This window comes from Charadrius vociferus, unplaced genomic scaffold (assembly GCF_000708025.1).
Source record: "Charadrius vociferus isolate BGI_N301 unplaced genomic scaffold, ASM70802v2 scaffold332, whole genome shotgun sequence".
Lineage (NCBI taxonomy): Eukaryota > Metazoa > Chordata > Aves > Charadriiformes > Charadriidae > Charadrius > Charadrius vociferus.
This window is the reverse complement of record NW_009647418.1, coordinates 2,949,642-2,972,299: the sequence shown is the minus strand read 5'-3', so window position 1 is coordinate 2,972,299 and position 22,658 is coordinate 2,949,642. Positions and strand designations below refer to the sequence as shown.

The window sequence follows — 22,658 nt, the reverse complement described above, 5'->3', positions numbered from 1 at the left end:
GCCATTGCCACCCTCGAGGCCGCTTCGGCGGCAACGTCCCCTCAGGGAAGGCCCCCCCAGGCCGCCATCACCCACCCCGAAGGCCACTGGAAAACAGCCTTGAGGGTGTTTCGCCCCCAGCCCGCCATCAGCCTGGAGGCTGCCTTCCCTCACCCCACTGCCCTTCAGTTACAAGAGGAGAGCTCCTTCGGAGGGAAAGGGCAGGACCATCCCAGCCCCTTCCCACACCCCCAGAACCAGAGGGTTCTTGGCCGTAAGTGACGCCCACCATGTTTTACCCTTTTCCTCACATCATGAAGCAGCCCCGTGCCCGGCCCACCAAGAAAGGGGAAGGCATTGCTGCCACAAGGCCCTGGTGTTGCGCTACTGCTGTCCTGTCCCCACGGCCCTGAGGACTGTCCTCACTCCTCCCGGGGGCTGCTGGTTTAAACAATCCATCAGGGCACTTCCATCCAGCAGGACAATGCCAAGGGGCTCAACACACACACACCACCCACCCCTCCCCAAGCTTAAGGGACTCATGAACATGAGAAGATACAGGAGACAGCACCAAACTGGCTGAAGAATGTTCACAAGAGAGTAATTGCGCTAGAAGTATTTCATGGATTTAAACTACCTTTAATACTGTAAATTGCTTATTATTTTCCAGAAGCGATCTGCAAGAAGCCAGGGCAGCTACCGAAATAGCTGGAGACCCGCAGCAGGCAGGCTGCAAACACGGCTGGAGGGACCAGCCTGCCATGGCAGAGAAAAGCGCAGGACATGGAGCTTCTGCTGCCAGCCTGGTGGCTCACACCAACCCACGTACCCGCGCGGTGACATGTATAAAGTAAGCGCAATTGTTCCAGTGAAAGTAAAGATCAGATTTCGTTCTTTTCAAAAGCATAAAGATCCTGTAGGTCAGGATGAAAGCACAGCAATAGGGCCAGTAGCTGTATTGGTCTGGGGCGAGAACAACAGCTTACAGCACAAAAACCTATATACATACATACGTACATACAAAGTCAAGAGAAAAGATCTCTAGCTTGCCCTGTAGAGCAAACCTCCATCGTCAAGACAGCAATTGTATTCTAGGTCACACACTCCAAAGCGTTTATACTAAATTGTTTATGTTCTCCCAGTTCTAGGACCTTGTACTTAAAAGAAAAAAACAGGCTTTTCTACATAGTCATCCTCAGGAGGCGGGGGGGGGAAACCACCACATTAAAGTGCCACATGCTACTTTTTCTGCTTTGCAAAACCAGAAATAAGATCAAGGGAAACTCAAGGGATAAGACAGCAGCTCTTGGGCACAGAAGGCAGAGGCATTCTGTAGTATCGTAATTATGCCCTTGCAGTGATCTAATATTCTCCATTAGAGAGCATGAAATCAAGACAGATCACTGTGTTTAGGGGAGGAGTGGTACGTCAAATACATCCCCAGACATGAAAGGAGCAGTAAGGCATGGTCACATCATGTGAGGGCTCTGCTAGAAATCTTTAACAATCAAGACTAACATTCAGCTCTTAGTCAGCTTCACATATGACTAAAATTTTTAAGAAAAGGCCACAGCCATTCAAAGATGGTTATTGCTACCTTACATTAATGTTAGTTTTAAAAAAAGAAAAAAAGAAAAAAGCATTGCTCATAGGAAGGCATTCTGATTGGGAGTACTTTAAGTATAAAACATGAAAACATTTCAAAAAAACATTCAGAGTTTTACAATATCTGTTTTAAGTCTTACACGTAGCTTGTTAAGAACTAAACCTGTACTAAAAAAAAGAAAATCATAACCAGACATCATTAACAGCATTGTATACAGTAATTCCATGGCAACAGCCTATACGTTTACCTCACAAAATTATAAACAAGCCACTCTTGCTTCTTCCTGTATGAAAAGAGGGATAAATGGTTAAAATAAAGTCGCAAGGTAGCAATGCAGTTTTCTAAGAAGAGTTAGCAGTACACCAAACCATCATTTAAAACAGGGGTAGCAGTCTTAAGCTATGACTAACATTTGATCCAGTTCAGGTTTTTCTCCTCCTGTCATCCTCAGAGCAAACACCGCAGATGCCAAATGCATCCCTTAAAATAAACCCAGTTATTTTGCAGACAGACCTCTTGGTCTGCCTTTTTAAGATCAGCATTTAGGTCATCAGGAACAGGTCAAGAGTCCCGGCTACCCTCTCCTCCTCCACAGTAAGGAATTGCAGGAGGTGCAGGGAAACACTAAGGGGCCACAGCAGCATCTTTTGAGTATATTTTTTCTTACTGTTTCTTTTTAGCAATCTGCAGTGGGAGGTGAAACTTAGGCCACCATCTTCTGATGATGTTCCTTCAAGAGCGCAGGCTTTTAGCCCAGGCCACAGCCATTTACCAACTTAGAATGCAACTGTAATACGCACTGAGCAGGGAGACAGTCAAGCTGGTTAAGAACATACCCACAGTGTACTCCACGCCACTTAGTGGTAAGAGATTATCCTCTTAAATCTACAGACAGGAAGATAAGCATTCCCATTTTGATGAGGTGCAAGAGCGCAAGGAATCTTACTCACAACCTGACTGTGGGGCCAATTGCAGGTGCTGGGAGTCCAGCCATCCCGTTACCACTCCGCTGGCTCCTCTGCACGTCCTGCTCCCAGGCAAACCACAGGGCCAACCTCCAGCTCCATACCCTGCTGCTAAGCTGGGCTGCCGCTCACTCCTTTGCTCGTTACTGGCACAAGCCTTACCTGTTCAGAGGCCTTTACTTCTGGGACTCGTCTTGAATTACATCCTCATTCCTACATATTCTTTTCTCTCTCTCCAGTTCACCCTATATATAATTCCCTTATACAAGTCTGCTGATTTAATTCACTAATCCAGAAAAGAGAAAAGACACTGACTAAAATGGGTAGTTTTCTTCCCAGGTTAGCGAACTTAAGTTATTGACGAGAGGATGCTACGAGCACCCCAGTAAATGCAAGGGAGGCAACAAAACCAAGCTGGGAGCAGGCAAGCTGGCTGTGGCTGGCCTTTCTGGTAGTGGTGAGCCAGCAGCCTGTTTCAGCGGTGTGTGAAACTGCAGGCTACTTTGGGACAGAGCACACAGAACACTAAAAATAAGCTGGACACTTTATATCCGTCTTGAATGTAAAGAATCTTTCCAAAACTCTTAAGGAGTTTTACCCTTGCTAGCATTGGACTCCGGCATGTTTCCACACCATGGCCTCCTCCCTCCAATTTAAGTTACCACAACACATCAACCAAGTACCAAGCCAACAGTAAGTACCTTAAATTATCGAGTTATTCTGCAGGTTGCTGTAATTACATGGCCATATCTATTTGTTTGTTGTTGTTACAACAACAAAACAAACTGTCCCCGCCCTGCTCAGTGTCCTGCTACAATACCAAGACACCTTTGGTCCACTTAAAGGTGAATCATTTTACACGTTACTAAATGAGACACCATAGAATGCACATTTAAAAATACCATTTACAGAAATTTATTGTAAATTTAAAAAAAAAAAAACAAACTGAGATTAAGTTTCTTGATAAAAATTATTCACACAGCATTATGTTGTGATTTTTTATTTTATTTTTGAAATGAAACCATTGTACATTGTACAAACCATAACTACCGATGGAATAAATAAGTGAAAAATTATACTGCTGTACAACACACACACACAAATCATAAGATGGAAAACGATTAAGTATTGAAGAAAACAAAATTCTTTACACCTTCTAACAGGCCCTTAGATATAAAGAACATTCCAAAACATGACAATGTTTATGTATGAAGATAGCCACCCAAAACCAATATTTTATACTGCCTTGTTGATTATTTTTTTGTTGTTTTGTAAGTGCCAGCACTTTTTGGAATGTTTAACAACTACTTTCCCAAGCATAAAAATTCCAAGGAATAGTTCTGCTATAAAATGTTTGGCTGAGTAAATCGCTTATTCAGAAGGCCTTCCCACATGTTCCACAAACTCAGCTAATTTGATTACTTCTAGTTTCTTTTTTTTTTTCTTTTTTTTTTTTTCTTTCTTTTTTTTTTTGTATTTGTAACTGAAGCCCCAACATTCAGCATTGTAGCAAGGAAGCACTTCTTGATATTTGCACTATTTCTAAAACATTAGCTGTATGAGAACTTTCAGTCATCTTGAAGAAAATTACATCTCTCCTTCTGCTCCACGTCTCAATGCTTTCAATAAACCCTTTTACAGTGAGTTCATAAAACAAGTTTCTGGTAAAGATAGGTCCAAGCCAAAAAATGATGGATTTAGATCTGGTTTCAAACCTCAATTCAATGATCTGGTTTGGTCCCATCTGTACTTTCTGGCATTAAAATGTGTTTAATCACATCCGTTGGCCCATAAATGTTATCAGGCACTTCAAAAAAAGACTAATAACAGTCTTATACACTATTTTGGATTTCTTCATACCCGATAATGTCAAAGTCTCTTCCGTAGAGACTGACAATAACAGGTTTAAGGAACCCAAATCTATCTGCTTGTTCAGTTGTCTGTTGTCACTAGAATCTCTGGTTAAAAAAAAAAGTTCTGAATGTATTCTGTATAAGCTGTAAATAAAGCATTACTATTTTAGAAATAAAGCCTCTACGAATATGGTTATGATGCCTTGTCTCGTAAGCCACAGAACAATGAACAGTTCTGAGCAGAAGCCACAGGAGAGAAAAGGAAGTTTATAATTAAACCTGTTGATGTCAATAATGCCAATAAATGCTTCTATCTAATGAAAAATTTGAGGTATTTTTAGTGCTATTTATATATTTTATTTCTTCCTAAAGTACAGGAATTAGTTTCTAAATGAAAAGTCTATTTACTCCCTTGGAAATGTCTACAAAATTAAAATTAAAAACTTGCTGCGATGCACCTGAAGATAGGGATTAGTAAACATGACTACTTGTCAAAGGTGGCATCAGATTTGTTTTGTTTTAGCATTAAAAACAACAAAAAGTTAGTAAATCAAAAATATTTTTAAGTTTGAATCTTTCTAAATTTGCCCATTTAATATATCAATAGAACTTCTCACAAAATATCACTTAAATCTGAATGTAATATACATACAAATCAATCATCATTGACCAGTTATCCACATTTGAGGCATACACACAATTCAAGAGAGAATTCTACTGTTTCATTGCATATATTGTGCAAATACAGTTTTTGGCTCCTCATTTCCTTATTTTCAGAATGTTAACGGACTTCATGATCAGACCAGAAATCCCAAAAACTTACTAGGGAGCACACTGTTTTCATGAATGATTTGCAATCAAATTTTATTCCATTAAAATCCAAAAAGTTTTATTCCAACATAAAAGAAAAGTTCCGAAAGTGAGTGTCATACGTTGTTCGGAGTTCAACCTACAAACATCTTATGGAAGGTCAGTATTGGCTCCCCACTCCTCCCTCCCTCTACCCCTCCCCCCAGCTTTCCCCATTGTTTTTCATAATAAAGTGGTAATTGCAAACGCAATGCAGTAGTCTAAGTGCAAGCCATTTTCACTATTGGAGAATTCAGAAATAAATAAGCTTAATGAAGAGCTAATTATGAAAATGTATCAACTGGAAGCAATTTTTTTTTTTCATTTAAAAAAGTATTTACAGTTCTTAGCTTACAAACTATATGCAACCATTTTCATAGCTCTGAGATCATATTTTAAATTACAAGTTCCATCTCCCACGCAAAGCGAAGAAAGACTAAGGGCCCGATCCAGCAATACGTACATACATACGTACGTGCGCATTATGTGTGTACTGAAGTGAGAAATCAGCGGTTCCCACCGACACCAGGTATGCGTAACAGGGAGCTCCCCCCGCAAGTACAAAGCCCACTCTAAGATCAGGCGCACGTGACCTGACGCAGATGGTTCTGCACCTCTACATGCCACAAATTTGAAGGGAGCTGCACATACTTAGTGCCTTTCAAACGAGTTTAGCGTAAGCACACTTCAACATAATTGGAAAAGAAGGAACATTTCTAACAATGATGTAGGGACTATGGAAACAACAAGGCTTATTTATAAGACCTGCTGAAAGGAAAAAAGAAATCCCAAATACAGTATTAACCTGGAACATAGAAGTAAACATCTTATAAAGAAACAGTACAATTAAATCCAGTTCAGTGAAAACATGATATCAAAAAAGACCAATTGAAAATAAATTCATTGTGCATCAATCCCTTTGATCCTATTTATGTACATAGTGGAACTTTTCAGTAAAGCGAGTTGTACCCAGTACAGAGATCTGGACCTAATACGTAAGTATTTTAACTGCTGTGTTATAGTATATATTCAGATCTGGACTATAAATGGTAAACAGATCATGTTAACTTCTGATGAAGTTAAGTATTTAGAAGACCAAATTTACAGTTGCGAATGCCATGCATTCAATAAAAGATCTCCACTATAGCTGCTAAAATAAAATATCAAGCTCCTTTTTCTCCTTGGACTCCAAGAGTGAAAATGGCTTCCTGATCTGTATTTGTTAAAAATTTAAGCACCAGGGATTTGAAAATTAAAAACAGAACAAAAACCCCAAACAAAAAAGGAAAAAAAGAAAAAAGAAAAAGCCTTACTACATGGCATTATACAAACATAGGCCACTTTGCAAAGGAGACAGTTGCAAAACAACTTTTAAAAGTTAGCACTGTTTTCAGAACACAAGGCACAAAACAAAAGCAGACATCACGCCAGAACAATGAACTTCACATGAAAGCTAATACCTGACCTGTACCATCCTTAAATATCTTACAATGTTAAATAGAGAAATGAAAAAAAAAAAAAATACAGCAGCAACATAATTGTAATTTTGACTTTAGAAACAGTGCGTAGACCCCTCCTGAGTTGTTTACTCCAACCATTTCAGAGACAGTAACTTAAAAGTTCTCAATGTTTGTTTCACAGGAAAAAGTTTTCAGTGTCTGAGAAGTTAAACCTTTGTTAGGCTTTCTTGGATTTTTGCTTGGTAACTTGAAAAGTTAGGAGTTCTGTCCTCATCCAAGAGAAGATGCTTAAGTAAGGTTGTTCTATAATTAAGCCCACTGATGTACCTTACATAAAAACTGACCAGAAAAATCTATAGTCTAAATCTCTTCAACATTTTGTTGGGAAGCCTCTACTTTCATCTTTTTAGAAGGTGGCACTCCTTCAGAGTCCTTAATCGGGGGGGGGAAAGAAAAACAATCATGTTATCATTGCACTGAATTTCAGGTGCCATAAACATCAAACAAAAAGCATGAACAAATTCCCTGGTGTGTCATTTGTAAAATACAAAGCATCCCTGGATATAAGAATGATGTAACTACGTGCCTTTGCTTCCTGAAATCATTCCTCTACTCACATCTTACCTCAACATCTTTACACTTGTTGTCATCTACTGACAAAGAACAAAATTCTAGTTCTGGGCTAAAAACCACAGTGACTATTCCAGGCAATAGCCCTGATGCACGGTTACACCCGGACTTCCCTCAGCTCCGCACTCGAGCACAACCCACGCCAAGCGCACGCGCGTTTTCTCCTGCTGTAGCCAAAGTAATCTCTACAGGACAGAACACGCAAGGTTTGGAAAGCGCGAAGTGTGCACTGAAACAAACCAACCACCCACAAGGAAAACCAGGGGACTAAGCCATGCTCTGCCTGAGGATCTTGGTGTGAGGGGGACAACTACAAGGACAATTTCTTCCTCCCACCCACCCAGAATTGTTCAGGACACCAGTAGGTAAACAATCAAACACCTCATCCACTGAATCAAAAATTAGCTTTCCTAACTGCTATATGTATTTACTTTTATAGAAGATATTTTACTTCTGAATGGCCTTCAAAGGGGCCTGTCCAGTAGGCTGGACATTTATTATCATGAAATTTTAATATTCTCTTACAAAACTAACACAGACTGGTTTAGGAAACTGAAAAGTAAGTCAGACCAATCTAGTCTTACTGTTCAAATTATGTGAAATGCAAGAAGCCAATCAAATTTACCACAAAACCAGATACATGTACATTTAATACTCTGTGGCTGCTTTACTGTCATCACCTTTGGAAATGAGTCTAAATACACAACTGGCCTCCTTACATTTGCTTTTTGGTAAAAATACTCTTTTCCAAATTCCAAGTAATTGGGCTTTTGAGTTTAAAGTTACCTGAGAATTTTTAGATGCCTCTGTAATTATATCATTTTCTCCAGAGGACTGAATTTCTGCTTTCTCTGAACTATTCATGGAATTTTCCATTGAAGACTGTGAATTCTGTTCATCGGAGGTATCTGAAATGTCAAGAAATAATTTTAAACAAACAAATGAAAGCATTCAGCAGGAGCTTTTAGGATGTCTCCTCATTAGCAACATCCCATAAATAAACATAAATCTCACCCACGTGTAACCATTAATGATAACACACATAACTGTATGAATTAAGCCCAAACTCCAGGACCACAACCACGGCTGCTGCGGGAAGACCTGCGCCTTCACGCTGCCAGCAGTGTACAAGTGCCGGACTCGGTCCCTAGAGGGAGCTCAGCCCCCGCACACCCTCGAACAGAAGAACTATGCCAATGCCATGTTTCAACACAAACTTTGCAAAGGGGCTGCTTGCAAAGGAAACTTTCTCCAAACCAGAAGTAAAAGGCAGCTACAAAACGGGCTGAATTGTGGTAACTAACGGATCTAAAAGTGTGCAGCTAAGGAGAGAGAATAAAGTTATATGAATCAAAATTCAGCCATATATTTAAAATCCACTTTTTTTGCTTGATACTACTTTTAAGATAAAATCTAGAAATTCTTAACCAGTAAGGCTGTAGAATTTGTCATTCTGGTGTGTACTTATGGAGAAGTCTTCCAGCTTCTTATTGCTCTTACCTGATTCCGATTTTTGTGTTTTAAGGTGGTTTGGTTTTGTTGTTGTTGTTGTTACAGAGTTTTGTGGTTGGTTTTGTTTTGTTCTGTTTTCCCCAAAACCCCTTCTCTCTCTCTCTCTCAAAGCAAGACTTACAGAGGACTCAGGGTTAAAGCACCCATTCACTTCAAGAGAGGACAGGGGCACTTAAAATGTCTTTACAGGTTAAAGATCCCTGGAAGTTTAACACAGTATGTCTAGAAGCAGAGACTCAGCAACAAAAAGAATAAACCACCCAAACCCAAACCCCTTTGTTTGTAAAAGGTCAGTTACATTTATTTCAGTATCCACATCAAGAACAGTGTAAGGACTGGAACACATCCTTTCCTTTACCTCATTTAAAAATCCTTTTTGACTTGAATGAATTCTCAGAAGTAGGCATGGAACCAAGTTTTATAAAGTGAGCCAAGTTTTATAAACCTCTCCACAGGTCCCTGACCCAAGAATCTTATACATTTATTCTAGATGAGGATAAACACAAGATCAAAAAAAATTTTTTACAACTTTGGTTAATGAAGATGACATAAACAGTGAATAATGGATATTTTTGTGGTGTACTGTACAAAAAGCATCACAAGCATTTCTGAAAGTTTCTCTAACTGAATTCAAGCTAAAGTCACGCCTATGGTCAGCAGTCTCAAAGATCATATTCAGCAAACTCGGAAAGAATCATCTTCCTTTCCATGTCTCACCAAGAAAAGCATGTTCATCCTGATAAAGAAACACGTCCCAAGGGTCAGAAGGCATTTCAATTTCATTTCCTGCTGTGTATGTTCTCAGCATATATTGTATCGCAACTTCAGCCATGGAGCACTCTGATGTGCCCATCTCCCCATGACAAAAACACACCGAGAGCAACTTCCACAACGGACAGTTCATAGCTGCTGTGTTCTCTTCCAGCTGCTGCTGACATCTACCAGTCACCCCATGCCTGCAGTGACTTGTTTGTACAGCAAAATATTTTGAATGCACCTGTTTTTTTAAGAAGCCCATATGAGGCTTTCCTGACCACCCAAACTGTCCCCTACCTTTAGGGAACTTCCCTGATTTCAGTGTAGTAACACGAGATAGACATGCAAGGGCATTAACTCTATCCAGTTGAATAACGTCACAATTCCAGCGGTTTAACTGATTGGAACACTTCAGTAGATAAATAATTATTAAATAAGTTTTTAAACATGGCATATAACCAACAGAAAAAATACATATTAATAATGGGTATTTTTTGCCATTACTTCTCCCTTTCATTTTACAGTAACTGGCTCTGGAACTAATCCAGAGAACTTGGTATGATTTTCCCCGAACCTAAATTTAGTCAGGGGAGCATGTATGCTATGTAACAACTTCACACAAGCAGGTTCAGACAGTAGTAGACCTAGGAGTAAATCCTTACCATTCACCGTGACCAAATATGCTACTTGAGATTTTTCTTTGAAGGATATGGCGTTATGATTTATTTCAATTTGGTGATGATTTAGTTGTCAAATTTGAACCTCATTTAACAATGACAACATTTAACATACTTAACCATTCTGATATTACCAAGATAAAAGCTCTAAATTTAAATGGGTTAGTGGATCTACTGAGCTAAGAACTAAATCAGGAGGGCATAATTTAACCGCTTTGCTATGGGAAGAATTCTGCAACCAAATCATTAGAATAGTGTTAAGGACATCTTTTATCTGTTATAATAGGATGAAGAAAGTTATCTTTGCAAGAATATAAATACAGAGCATGTTTCAATTACCCCAAATACCATTTAAAGAGCGAGGTTCAGAACAATCTCTTAACCCACATGTATTTTTAATCCGTGCACAAGTGCACTACGATACTGTAACACTTTTAGAAAATTAGGGACAGAATTCAGAGCTAACTTTTGAATAAACAACTAGCAGGGGTAAGAAAAAAGAAAGCTTACATTCTAGTTTACACAATTAAAAAAATAATTTCAAAGTATCTCACCTCTATTTTATTTTTACACTAGATAATGAACATTCAGGGATCTACAAAGTAATACTTTCCAGGATTTGTACAATTACATAGTAGCAGTCATTTTAAAGATGGCTTTAAATGATGTCTTCTCTCAAGGCTGAGATGATGACAACAGTAAGAGAAGTATTTTGTTTGTTTCCTCTCTGAAAAGACCCTGAATGACAATCTGACCTTTCCAGTTGTATGGAAGGATCACTGGTAGGCCAGAGAGATTATGGCCCATTTTCACACAAATGCTGAGAATTCAGAAACCATTTATTTCAAATTGTTATTATTCAGTTCTTAAAATGGATAAGCAAACAAATGGTACACTAAAGGATAACATTTTTTGTTTGGCTTTGAAGATGGTCTTTTCAGCTTACCTTCTGAACCAGGCTGCTCCTTCGCCTCTGTCTGAGTTTCATCAGACTTTACTTCAGTGCCGTCTGCTTGTGTTGCCAAGTTCTGTTCTGGTGCTGGACTTGAATTACTACTGTTTTCTTGTTTTATTGGAGAAGCATCAGCTATTGAACTCTGGTTGCTATTGTCATCTGTTAACAAAAGAGTTAAAATCAAGAAAGTCTAATTTGTCAAGATAAAAACCACACCTTAATTCTTTCGTATTTTTCCTGTATTATTCCCTGATAACACACAATACAGCCTAGCTTGTTGGGGATTAAGTTCAAGCATTTAGACTAACGCTACATCTAACTTTTTTCCACACCACCACAATTTTGCCCTTGCAGCCTATGCTGTAATACAGGAGTTTTCTAGCAGTTACTGAAAATCAGAAGACTTCAAAAAAGGTGCTCTAACTAATATTATACAATAAAACCACGAGTGTTTTACTCAGATCTCTTCCAAAAGAACCGAGAATTTTGTAATGGGAGTAAACCAGATCAACTGAAGCGACAGTCTCATTTTGTAGTTCGTATAACACTGGGCTAATTAAGTGTTCATGCTGCAGATTTACAAATACCCATCACTACAACGTTCAGATGAGCAGACAGTTTTTGAAGTGTATCCTGAAGGTATAAAAAAAAAAAAAAAAAATCCCCAAAAAAACCCAGCAAAACCTCATCAGGGTAAAATGTAACATCCAGTCCCAATATCAATAGCTTCTAAGTGGTAATTGTCCAGAATATTCTCTAGCCTCCAAAAACTGGGATCACAGTAACTTTCTGCAGCACAGATCATGTCTCTGTAGTTAACAGGAAATATTGTGCCTGTACCCTCTTCCTGTGAAAACCGATGACAGTGGTTTAAGTATCTCAGCTAATACTTTATGGATAGCAGTGGGGTGCAACTTCCTGTAATCTTTAAGCCAGTCTAACAACCATGGGTAACCAAGAGGGAAGCTCCTGCTCCCTAAAGAAAACTAACCCAGCAAAACATTATTAGTCAAACTGCTAGCATGCAAGTTGATCTACCTCCCTCTGCAGCTGTGCAATCATTACATCCAGAGGACTTCAGAAACACATAGCTGGTGATAGGACCATCTCTTTTCAGAGCAGCTTCAGATCAGATTAAGTTTATCATGAAATTGTACAGTATGTCTTAAAGCCACAAGTGATATATGATAAAAAACCAAGTAGTATATTCACTTCATGGATCGGAGAAACAAGATTTGAAGAAAATTAAATGATCTGACCAAGTCAATAGTCAAGAAGTTTGAAACAGATGAAAAATTAATCCAGATCTGGATCCTGCTCAGTCCTTTAATTGTAAGACCATACTTGCTGCAAACACTGCAAAAACCAACCAGGAGGCAATACAAATGTAAATAAAACTGAAATGAAAAATTTACAACCCACTAAAAAGTGATCCCCTCTTATCAGCTCAAATAGCGCTGCATTCTCAGCCATAATTGTTATCCAAACACCTAGAAGGTGCAAAATTGAAACAGAGCTGAGGTGTTCAAGCTCCTCTGCAATAAACACCAGGTTAACACTCAACAGTTCACACTTAAAAAAAAAAAAAACACACAGAAAAAAGTAATAAATTGACCTAATAGTGCCTGAGTGGCAAGCAAAAATATGTAACCAGTTAATTTCATCAAGCTGAAGCAGAAGGAAGACACCACAGAACCACAACTCCCTTTCTTGACCCTTGAAGAATTCTTTTGACCTGAATGACCTACAGAGTTAAAAAGTACAAAATCTGCACAAATTATAGTAGGTGCCACTGAGGCTTTGGGAGTCTTTCAGTTCTTCAAGCAGCAAACTCAACAAAGTTACTACTTCAGCTGAGTATAGTATTTTCAATGGTAGATTTCTATTTTTATTTTCATATTTAGCTCCACTGACACTTTTTTCCCCCCACAGAGCCCAAATAAAAATGGTATTTAAACAACCATTAGTACATCTACAGAAGAGAAGTCCAAGGTACCAAGTGAGTATCTGATGCTGTTTTCACTGACTCAGTTACGCTGTCCATACATCTGAGCGACAGAGAACTTGACACTGTTAGCTTATACTTTCATAGCAGTGTAATAGGGTAACTGGGGCTGACCTTCTCCCACTCACCATGCATGTCCATCATCCCTGGAGAGGAGCTGTTCTCTGGAGTAGTCACTTCAGAGCCACATTTTTCATCTTTGCCTTTTTTCTTATTCTTATTTTTCTGAAAAACAAAAGGTACCACAAACAAGTGAGACTATCACCATGAAGAGAAATCCGCGTTGCAATATAAAACCCTTCCCACTCGTTACTCCTGTAAGCATCTCTCTTAATCTCAAGTGAGAAATAAAGCCAATGTAATAATAACTGACATTATCAATAATGCATTAGTCCCAGTAACTGCAGGGCTGTTTTTCTATTTGTATTCTTCATGACACAAAACACTAGGATATATAGGTTTTTACCCAGAAATTCTAATAACGGTTAGCACTTTAAAATGTTTTTCATCTTCAAACAACTGCACAGTTTTTGTAAAAAGTACAAAAGTTCCAAATAATACCCCTCATTCTACAAACAGGGAATCTGAGGTACAACGATTAAACAGCTTGCTGAAACTGAGTCGGAGAACTTGGGAGGTGCTGGCTGCTAACTTTGTACTCAGTCCAAACAGCTACAAAAGCAAGGTCAAAAGAATCTCTGCTACACTGGGGAAAGGGAAGAACACCACTGATCAGAGGCAGGGCTAAGATTCATGAAACTACCCTATTTCTCAGCTTGTAACTCCGCTCACTGTATGGTTTATGCATATCAACACACCGGTACAAAACTCAATACATTCTCCCTTTCACATCAGAAAGCTTGTAGAATACACGTAGACAATAGGCATGCATGCACAACAGGAATGATAACAAATCTAGAATTTTAACACTAAAGAGACAGCTTTTTACCTCTTTCTCAATGACCAACACAGCAGAGACCTCCTCCTTCTCTACAACTAATGCTGTTTCTTCATTAAAACTAAAAGATGGATTAAGAAAAATCAGATTGGCCTAAAACAAAGAGCATAAGAAAGACAGTCCTACATGAACAATAGGTCACAACATGCTCATGACCGAACAACAGCATGGACTGCAAGCATTAAAACAAAGGAAGAGACAGTAGCATCCATCACGTGGAAAATCTGCGTCTGCTAAGGGATGCAGCATTTTCAATTAAGAGGTGACGTAATCAGTCTCATAGGAGAAAGAGCCAGCTGCACTGCTTTTGGAGGATCCTGCATGCCTGCTGAGAAGACAATTAAAAGCCTGACTCTAGGAAGAACGCTCGGCAACCCATCCATTCGGATAAGACAATGTCCTCCAACGAGAGAAGGAACTAAACCACAATCAAATATTGTCTAAGACTGCAGAAGAAATTCAACAAGTGGTATCTGGCAGGACTTTTCCCTCTATTTTAAACAGATTATTAGGCTTATTTTTAAATTGTATTTTTACTTCAGAAAAGCCAGATTTTATTCCCTAATATGTGAAACAGAGGTGAAAGCACATGGACTTCTTTACCTATGCACAATGAAAGTTCAGAGTGGACATAATCTCTCTCGGGCTTGGGTTTGCTTGGGTTTTTTTTAAAGATAAAAAAGGACACTTTTCCCACAAGAGGAATATTGATAAATGACTGCAAGCAATTTAAGCTGAAAAGTTTTTTTTTTTTAAAGGTTTAACCATCAAAGTGGTGCGGTTCTCCAACCACCTTCCAAAACTAGTAGGAGGAAAGAGCCTAGCTAATTCTAGTTCAAAGAAATGTCAAAGGGTCTTAGGAACAACATCTGAGGGGGGGAAGTAACCTAATCTGTGTTCTCTAAAATCAAAGACAACTTCCGTTTGAAACACGAAGCAGTAAAAAAGCTCCCATTGTCCTATTCTAGTAAAAAGCAAGTATACTGTCTGCTCCTTCAAAGGTGGATGAAACTAGATATAAAAGGATGTCCACAACAAAATTAAATAGCCAAGATGACCCCTACCTGATATTTATTTTTAAAAATACATGCTCTTGTTTTAATTGTGAGAACTTCCAGAGCAAAAAGACAGAAACCTTATGACATCAAGCCTGCAACAACTGCAGCTGCACAATGGACTCTACTTGTAATGAACAGAACGTGACTGTAGGACACTAAAGTAACTGGTCTTCAACAAATGTCCTAATTTCAGCAAATCTGGAGCTTAAATCTACAGGTGACAGCTCAAAGAATACAATTAAACTCTGCACATAGAGACCATTATACAAACCCATTCAACAGAGAATCTGACTTCAGGTACCAGTCACCTTGAAAATTCATTCATCCAGAAACTCCCTAGAAACTCTGTTTCAAAGTTCCCTGGTACCCATCTTGCAGGCATACCTTAACTGTGGGAAAACAAATTTCAGAAGCAGCAAGCCTAAATATCCTAAATCTCTCTCTCTCTCACACACAGATAGCACAGCTTTTCCCCCCTAGTATTACAAATAATAAAAACAAGACCAAACATTTGACAACTAGAAAGAATGAGCAAGTTTCTGTAAAGAACCCAGGAAAGGTTTCCCAATTCACAAGGGGTTACTTCACAGAGATGCTGCTCAAGCACTGGAAGAACACAAGAGGCTTACCACAACTCTGACAGTCACGGAAATCTGTGGTACAACCAAAGGTACAGAAATAAACAAACTCAGTTAAAACACCACCAATCAAAAATAGGTCTTGAGTTTGGACTTTGAATAAGACAAGACCATGGCATTGTCTTGTCTGAAAAACCATCATTTCACACATTTATTAACATAGTAGTTTTCTTCCACATAGGTCTTAACTCATATTTCAAATAAAGTAAAAGCACATGACAGCCCAAGGAAGGAATACCAAACTCAGGATACATATTCTATTCTATCATTAATTTACTGTGGCACCATGATCTAGTTTTCGCTCTATAACAATATTTCAGATTATAAAGTGAGAGCAATTTTCATTCAAAAACTATTTTTAAGCCCTATCAACTTTGATTTTTACACCACACGATTGTATCATGGCACATGAACAGTGCACAATAAGAACATAAACATGATTGATACACAAAACATTTACCAAGAGAAAACACACATTACAATAGAAGCATGTCTGCTGTATTGCTTGGTGTGGACATCTTAATACAAGTCATCTCAGTTCCACAAGATTTTCCTACCCTTATTTCAGTGTTTTGCACATATTTTTGAGCAAAACAGCAGAGATGCACAGATAGAATACATTCTCTGCACAGTTCCAAACCAGCTACTTTCCTTTAAAGCATCAGGCAGAAAGAGGGGAAAAGTAATGGATGTCTTAGGTTTCCCTCCCCGCCTCCCAGTCATTATGTTAGAGAAAGGTTTCAAAAATCAGTTCCAAGCCGACTGTTTAACAGTTATCTGAGAATCGATCCAAGTCGACTCTGGGAAGACTGCCACCCACTGAACCATCAACATCACCTTCTGTAGAGATCAGCATCTCCCTAGAGCTCTTCCAGTCAAATGGTTGCAAGACCCACACCAGTCTTAGCTTAAAGGCTCAAAGAATAGTGAGCATATTTCTTTCAGCTTTCCCTGAACATCATGTTTCCCTGAACATCTTGAAAAAAGCAAGACATCTGCAGGATACTTACATCATCGACTTTAGGCTCTGTTACTGGTACCCATTTGTAAATCCTTAGGGACGTGTCGCCAACTGTCACCCACTTCTTCTCCCTATAAAATTACAATGCAGGAGAAGTTAAAGTTAAACTTCAGATTCAAAAGAAAACGATCTACTATTGTAAGTTGTCAAGGATTTAAATAGGCTATTAAGTAGGATGATCTCTATTACATCGTCTTTAGTACTGCATCGTGCAAATTGTTCTTTGCATTTCACAAACTTGTTAGAGCACTGCTAACCTCCAGATTTCTCAGGGCTGTTACTTGACTAGGTGAGTAACTGCAGTAGCAGTAATAAGATCTGGATTAAAGATACAGTTAAGAACAGCTATTGAAAATGCAGATTTAATGCCTACAATTGTCACTTAAGTTTCTAGAGAGCAGAAGAGGTTTTAGACAGACCAGCGTGTTTTGATTGTCATGAAGCTGTTTAATGGTATTAGAAACCTAAATGTATTTTGACCATCTGAGGTTTATTTTTGGGTAGAAATTTGCTGCTAGCAATTTAACGTTCACTCAACACTCCTGTCAGACAGCTCTGAAATTCCAGCCTTGGAACCAACAGCCTTATTGGTAGCAATATGTGCCGTGATGCAGAATTCAGACTCTGGAGAGCCCAGCTCTCTTGGAAAGGAATGGCTGAGGCTACCAGAGAGGGGAAAAGCATAACCTACGGCAGTCTGCACAGACCCCTGCCAGCCAGCCATGAAGTCGTGACATTGACAAATTGTGAAGGAAATCTGGCTAGAGGGCGTCACTACATTAGGGGGTCATGCAGTCACAGAGTGCAGAGATGGAAAGGATGCTGAACACTTAGTTGAGGGATGAATTCCTTGAGCTCTTTACATCAGAATATTAAAAGAAGGTCCACAATGCCAGAGAAATTTCATCGCATTTCTGTGATCAGTTTTCAGGTCACAGATTACCACTGCTGGTTCTTGGGTTTGTAATATAGCTGCTCTGCAAATGGATCGATTAAAAGTTAACAACAAAGACCAATCCCATTAAATATTCAGGAACATCTGAAATTAATTTGGCATGAGATCTCAAGCATTTTTCTTTTTTTTAAAAGCACATCTAAATAATAGATTTGGGATCCAGTGAGATTTTTTAAAAGAAAAATCTTCTTTGCAGGATGGGAGAAGCTGGATGTGACTCCAAATATATATATATATATATATATGTATGTATGTGATAGCTCCATTTTTAGAAAGGGCTTCCAGAATCAAAAGCAGCCACATTGTACAAGTGCCATAAACATCCTCCTGACTATTTGTTTTAGCTACTAAAGCCAATCTTACTTGTTTTCTCTTTAGAGGAGACACTTTCCTGTTTAAAAATAATAATAAAAAAAGCTATATATGACAATTTGATAAGTTTTGGATCTGCCCACAAGGGTATTTTAATTTAAAAGTACAAAACTATTTCAGATTCATTTTGTTCCCACTACTTTCCCTGGAGCACAGTTTTCCTCAATGCGTTTAGATACATCCATTTGGGTACGCTAGATGGCTAAAGCATGTCAAACCCCAATTTTATGCTCATTTGGAGCTCTACTGCTAGATGTGATAAAAATGACAGTGGAGATGAGGGCATGTCAATAATGAGAGCATACGCAATTGTGAAGAAATGATCATGATATATATATATATTTTTTTTTTAAGGATACAAGACAAACTGAACTTATTTCTACTTAGGAAAACCTTTGAAATTATGGAAATAAAACCAGCTCAGGTTTTGTTTTGGGTGTGGGGAGAGGTGAATAAATGCTTTTTAAAAAAAATTAAGATTTTAGTCTTTTCCTACAGCAAAATATTACTTAGAGATGCTGCACTGGAAAACCAAAAGTTCAAGATACCTGTTAGCATCTCAAAGCAGCCTCACACAGCATCTTCACTGGACAGACTGTAGAACACAGGAGGAAACCTATATTAGTAACTTTTTCCTTCTAGTATTAAAATTAGCCCTGACATTTTAATTCTTTTGAGCTTCTTAAGTACCACTTTAAGTTCTGATAACCCTCAACTACAGGGATTTTTTTACTGAATTCAAAACATAGTAATTCAGACAACAATGGGAATAAGGATATTTTGTGATGGAAGTACACCAACATCCCAGTCCTGCAAACACTTATGGCTAAAAAGAAAACCCAACATCACACTGCTATTATTCAAATATTTTACATGTGTAAGCATTCACAATATCGAAGGTTTAAGACCACAAAAGTATTAATAAGAAAAAAGAAGATAACCTCCCCTAAAACTTAATAAAATCATTATCAGCACAAACACAAATTTGTTAACAAAGAAACATAATGACTTTCAGACATTTAAGATCAACAGGATAAAATAGGATTGAAGACGCTTATTGCAAATAAAGCTTTGAATATTATCTGTAATATTTACTGCCTTTCCATTTTAAACCAAAACCCAAACCAACCAAACAAGAAAATCCCCAAACCCCCAAAACCACTTCTACTCTGAACACTCACTTTTTTTCATGCAAAGACACCATCCCAACCTGTTGACCAGGGACTTTCCTTTTCATTTAGTTAGAACTGACAATTTACTGATGAGGCCCACAACAGTAACTTTGCTAAATGCTGCACAAAGCATTCTTGCAGACCAAATGCCGAAGTAGGAACAAGGAATTAATAAACTCTTGTGCCTATTCTGTTGTGAAACCTTAAGTAGGTTCTCCACATGTTTTCCTGTCGGTAAAATGGATCTGCTGTTGAACCCACTCATCCCGAGACTCTGACCAGAATTCCACCCCTGCAAGTCTACTCCACCTTTGTTAAGCGATCACTAGGCAGTATTTTTTATTGCACCATCCCCTGTTATACTATGTAGGTTGATCTCTATATTGACTGGTGGATTGGAAAAGGCAGTTGATGGAACACCATCAACCTGAGAGTTAATCCGGCTAAAAATGAGGCAATTATCAACTTTACTTGCCCATGTCTAGCTGACAAACTCCATAGTTTTACAAAACAACCCCCATTTTATCTGGTTTCAAACCTCTCCTGCTCCTCCGTGAATGACTCGGAAGTAACAACACTGGAAAATGGCAAAACTTAAAATACATACAAGAACATTTTTTCTTTTAATCTTCCACACTGAAAAATATCTTAAATATTTTAGTTACAGTAAATTCAGAAACTAATCAATGCAACAGAAAAAAAAACTTCCATTTGTCTGAAATTGTGTTAAAGCATTTTTAAATTCTGAACCGCATCTGCACAGCATTTAAAGGACGGCCAAGGATACGAAGGGTAAGCATTAGTATCGACACTTCTTTAGTGCTTATGCCCGAGGCATACTAATATCCTAGAACTTACATAATTATACACTCAATTCCCCATTCTAAATAGCCCAAGACTCTTAAATATATTTATATTTTGTCTAGTAACACTAAAGCTCCAAAGATGAATATCAAATTCCATGTATAAAAGTAATATACCGGTGAGAAAATGCAACAGTGTATATTACACTTATACATAAAGTGTCAAGGCAGCTTCTGCAGCAGCAATGAGTGCTAGAAACATTTGATGGCACAGAAACAGAAAGCCTTTACTGCCAATATTTTACCATTCAAGAAAAGGCTTTCACATGTGTTTGGCTTTTTACCGTGACTACCATTTATCATAGTGATCTGTATTTACACAAGGATTTGCTCCCACATACCCCATCTTCTGTTGATGATCACGAAGTGACGTCATAATGCTGAATTTATCACATCACACTCACTTGCATTGCAACAGAGTTTGGTGAAAATCACAGAATTATGACCTCCCTGTGGGATCAAGCAAAGGAGAAAGGGGAATGGGAAAGAAAATGCCATTATTATACACAAAAAGTGCTGTAAGATGCACAAAAAAAGATCTTTTTTTGAAACGTAGGCTTGCTTTTCACAGCACGCCTATTGCCATGCAGATGTTTGTCTAGTGACTAAGGTGAAGTAGCCCCAAATACACATGGTGTTTCTTGACCATACTGCAAATACAATAAAATACCATGTAGCGTGAATGGACAAGGATTAATGGTTAAGGACACCTTCTCTCAGAGTTTATCTAAAGATGGTGCATTAGGAGAGTCCCCCCTTTACCTTACATAGGTTTTAAGGACTTTTTTAAGCAAGTTCTGCTACGTTCCACATTGCAACAAGCACTTTTTCTTACAGTAAAGGGAAACACGGTTTATGCATGACAAAACTCTACCTCTTACACCCAACTTCCACTGAAGTCAGAGAGCATATCCCGGCTCAAAAAGAAATAATCACGAGCTAGAAAAAACGTATCGTAATTCAAGCATGATAACAGCGTGTTTGGGCCACTACAGTACTTCAGAACAGTTCCTGCATATACACCGACTATGTTTTTACTTCAACTGCCACTACTTGAACTACAATCTTAGCAGGAAACCAAACACAGCCAACATAGCCAGACTAAACTAGGGTGGCAATCCAGTAGAAGCAGTCTTTTTCCAAAGGCATCATGCTAAGAAGTGCTATGTCATAACTACTTTTCAGAGTAAAAGCCTATTTTAAGAAGGAAGCCTGAGCAGCAAAACCTGCAGAAGCTCAATCTCAAAGCATTACATACCACACAAAAATATTTTAGCAAGTCTGAATGGAGACAGTGAACAGAAAAGCTACAGCAGCATTGTCGAGAAATTCTCCTGCAACTGGCCACAGCTAGTGATCCTAACCAACGGGACCAGGTAACACTGCCTGTGGTGACTTTGCTCCTCAACTTTTACACAATGCTTTGTTTTAAGCTACACCCCAAGCCGTGTCTGGCTCTACAGCCAATTCCCTGCCATAACAAATACTTAGCACTTGCTGTAAGTACTTTCATCAGCTGTCCAGGTTCACCTCTTCTTCACCTCTACCGCTATCCCTAGATGAGTCAAAAAAAAAAGGTCAAAGACTTCTGCAAAGATACTGCAATTCAAAGACAAGGCAACACAATGAAATTTCCTCATTCCCGGTGCATTCTCTAAATCAGGGTACCTATCCCCCATCAGCCACACCATACTTCCATCGTTAAGTGCTTGCACAGTTGTCCAAAAGCTCAGCACTGCTATGTGCCCATGCAAATTATTTCACTGCCTCCCAAGCCGTCCTACCACCTACGCTTGCCTCCTGCCCATTACTTGTCTTTGAATAAATGTCTGCATTTTCTTTCATTTAGTAAATCACTTTTATAAAACAGGAGTGTTGCCAGTATTTTTCTAATGCTGATTGAGGGTACAATTGGTTTTGCCTCTCTCTTGTTGAGAACCCATTTAGAATCTACACATACCTATCAATCTTTAAAGACAAAACCCGATCCTGTACCTTTAACAATTAATTGAGATAAATTTATCTCAGAGGATTTGTTAAAATAGACTGGAAGAAAAATTATACATACTGTTAAAAAAAGTGGAACTACCCTCTTAGCCGTAGAAATTTAACATTTCTGACACACAAACACAACACAACCATGTATTCTGTAGGACACGTGCTACATGTTTTCTAAAATAGATGCTCATTCACAAGAGTTGTTTAAACAAAGGAGATACGGTTACATTAATCACAAGATAAAACTGTAACAACTTCACTGTTTACTACTAAGTTCCAGTAATAACACAAGTGCTAGGCGTTCCACAAACACGCATGAAGATAGGGTACCTGCATCAAAGGGCTCACTGTCTAAGAAAGAACACTAATTTTATAA

At 38.6% G+C, this 22,658-nt stretch overlaps 1 protein-coding gene across 1 annotated transcript; it reads right to left on the bottom strand.

Annotated features, from left to right (window-relative positions):
- Positions 1-6,826: 6,826 nt before the first annotated feature.
- Positions 6,827-20,660, bottom strand: BCL7A (B-cell CLL/lymphoma 7A). The gene is made up of 6 exons (XM_009880290.1): positions 20,626-20,660; positions 16,912-16,993; positions 13,376-13,472; positions 11,234-11,401; positions 8,129-8,250; positions 6,827-7,144 (listed from the first exon to the last, which is right to left on the bottom strand). The coding sequence occupies exons 1-6, from the start codon at positions 20,658-20,660 to the stop codon at positions 7,073-7,075; spliced, it is 576 nt and encodes a 191-aa protein (XP_009878592.1). The 3' UTR covers positions 6,827-7,072.
- Between the last annotated feature and the right edge of the window lie 1,998 nt (positions 20,661-22,658).

What these genes read in the sequence shown, in the direction of transcription:
- BCL7A (XM_009880290.1), bottom strand. Translation starts at nt 20,660, where the DNA reads ATGACGTCACTTCGTGATCATCAACAGAAGATGGG. An exon ending in GGAGCAGCCTGGTTCAGAAG is followed by an intron (nt 8,251 to 11,233) that starts GTAAGCTGAAAA and finishes TTGACATTTCAG; the next exon opens with ATACCTCCGATGAACAGAAT. An exon ending in AGGCATCTAAAAATTCTCAG is followed by an intron (nt 7,145 to 8,128) that starts GTAACTTTAAAC and finishes CCCCCGATTAAG; the next exon opens with GACTCTGAAGGAGTGCCACC.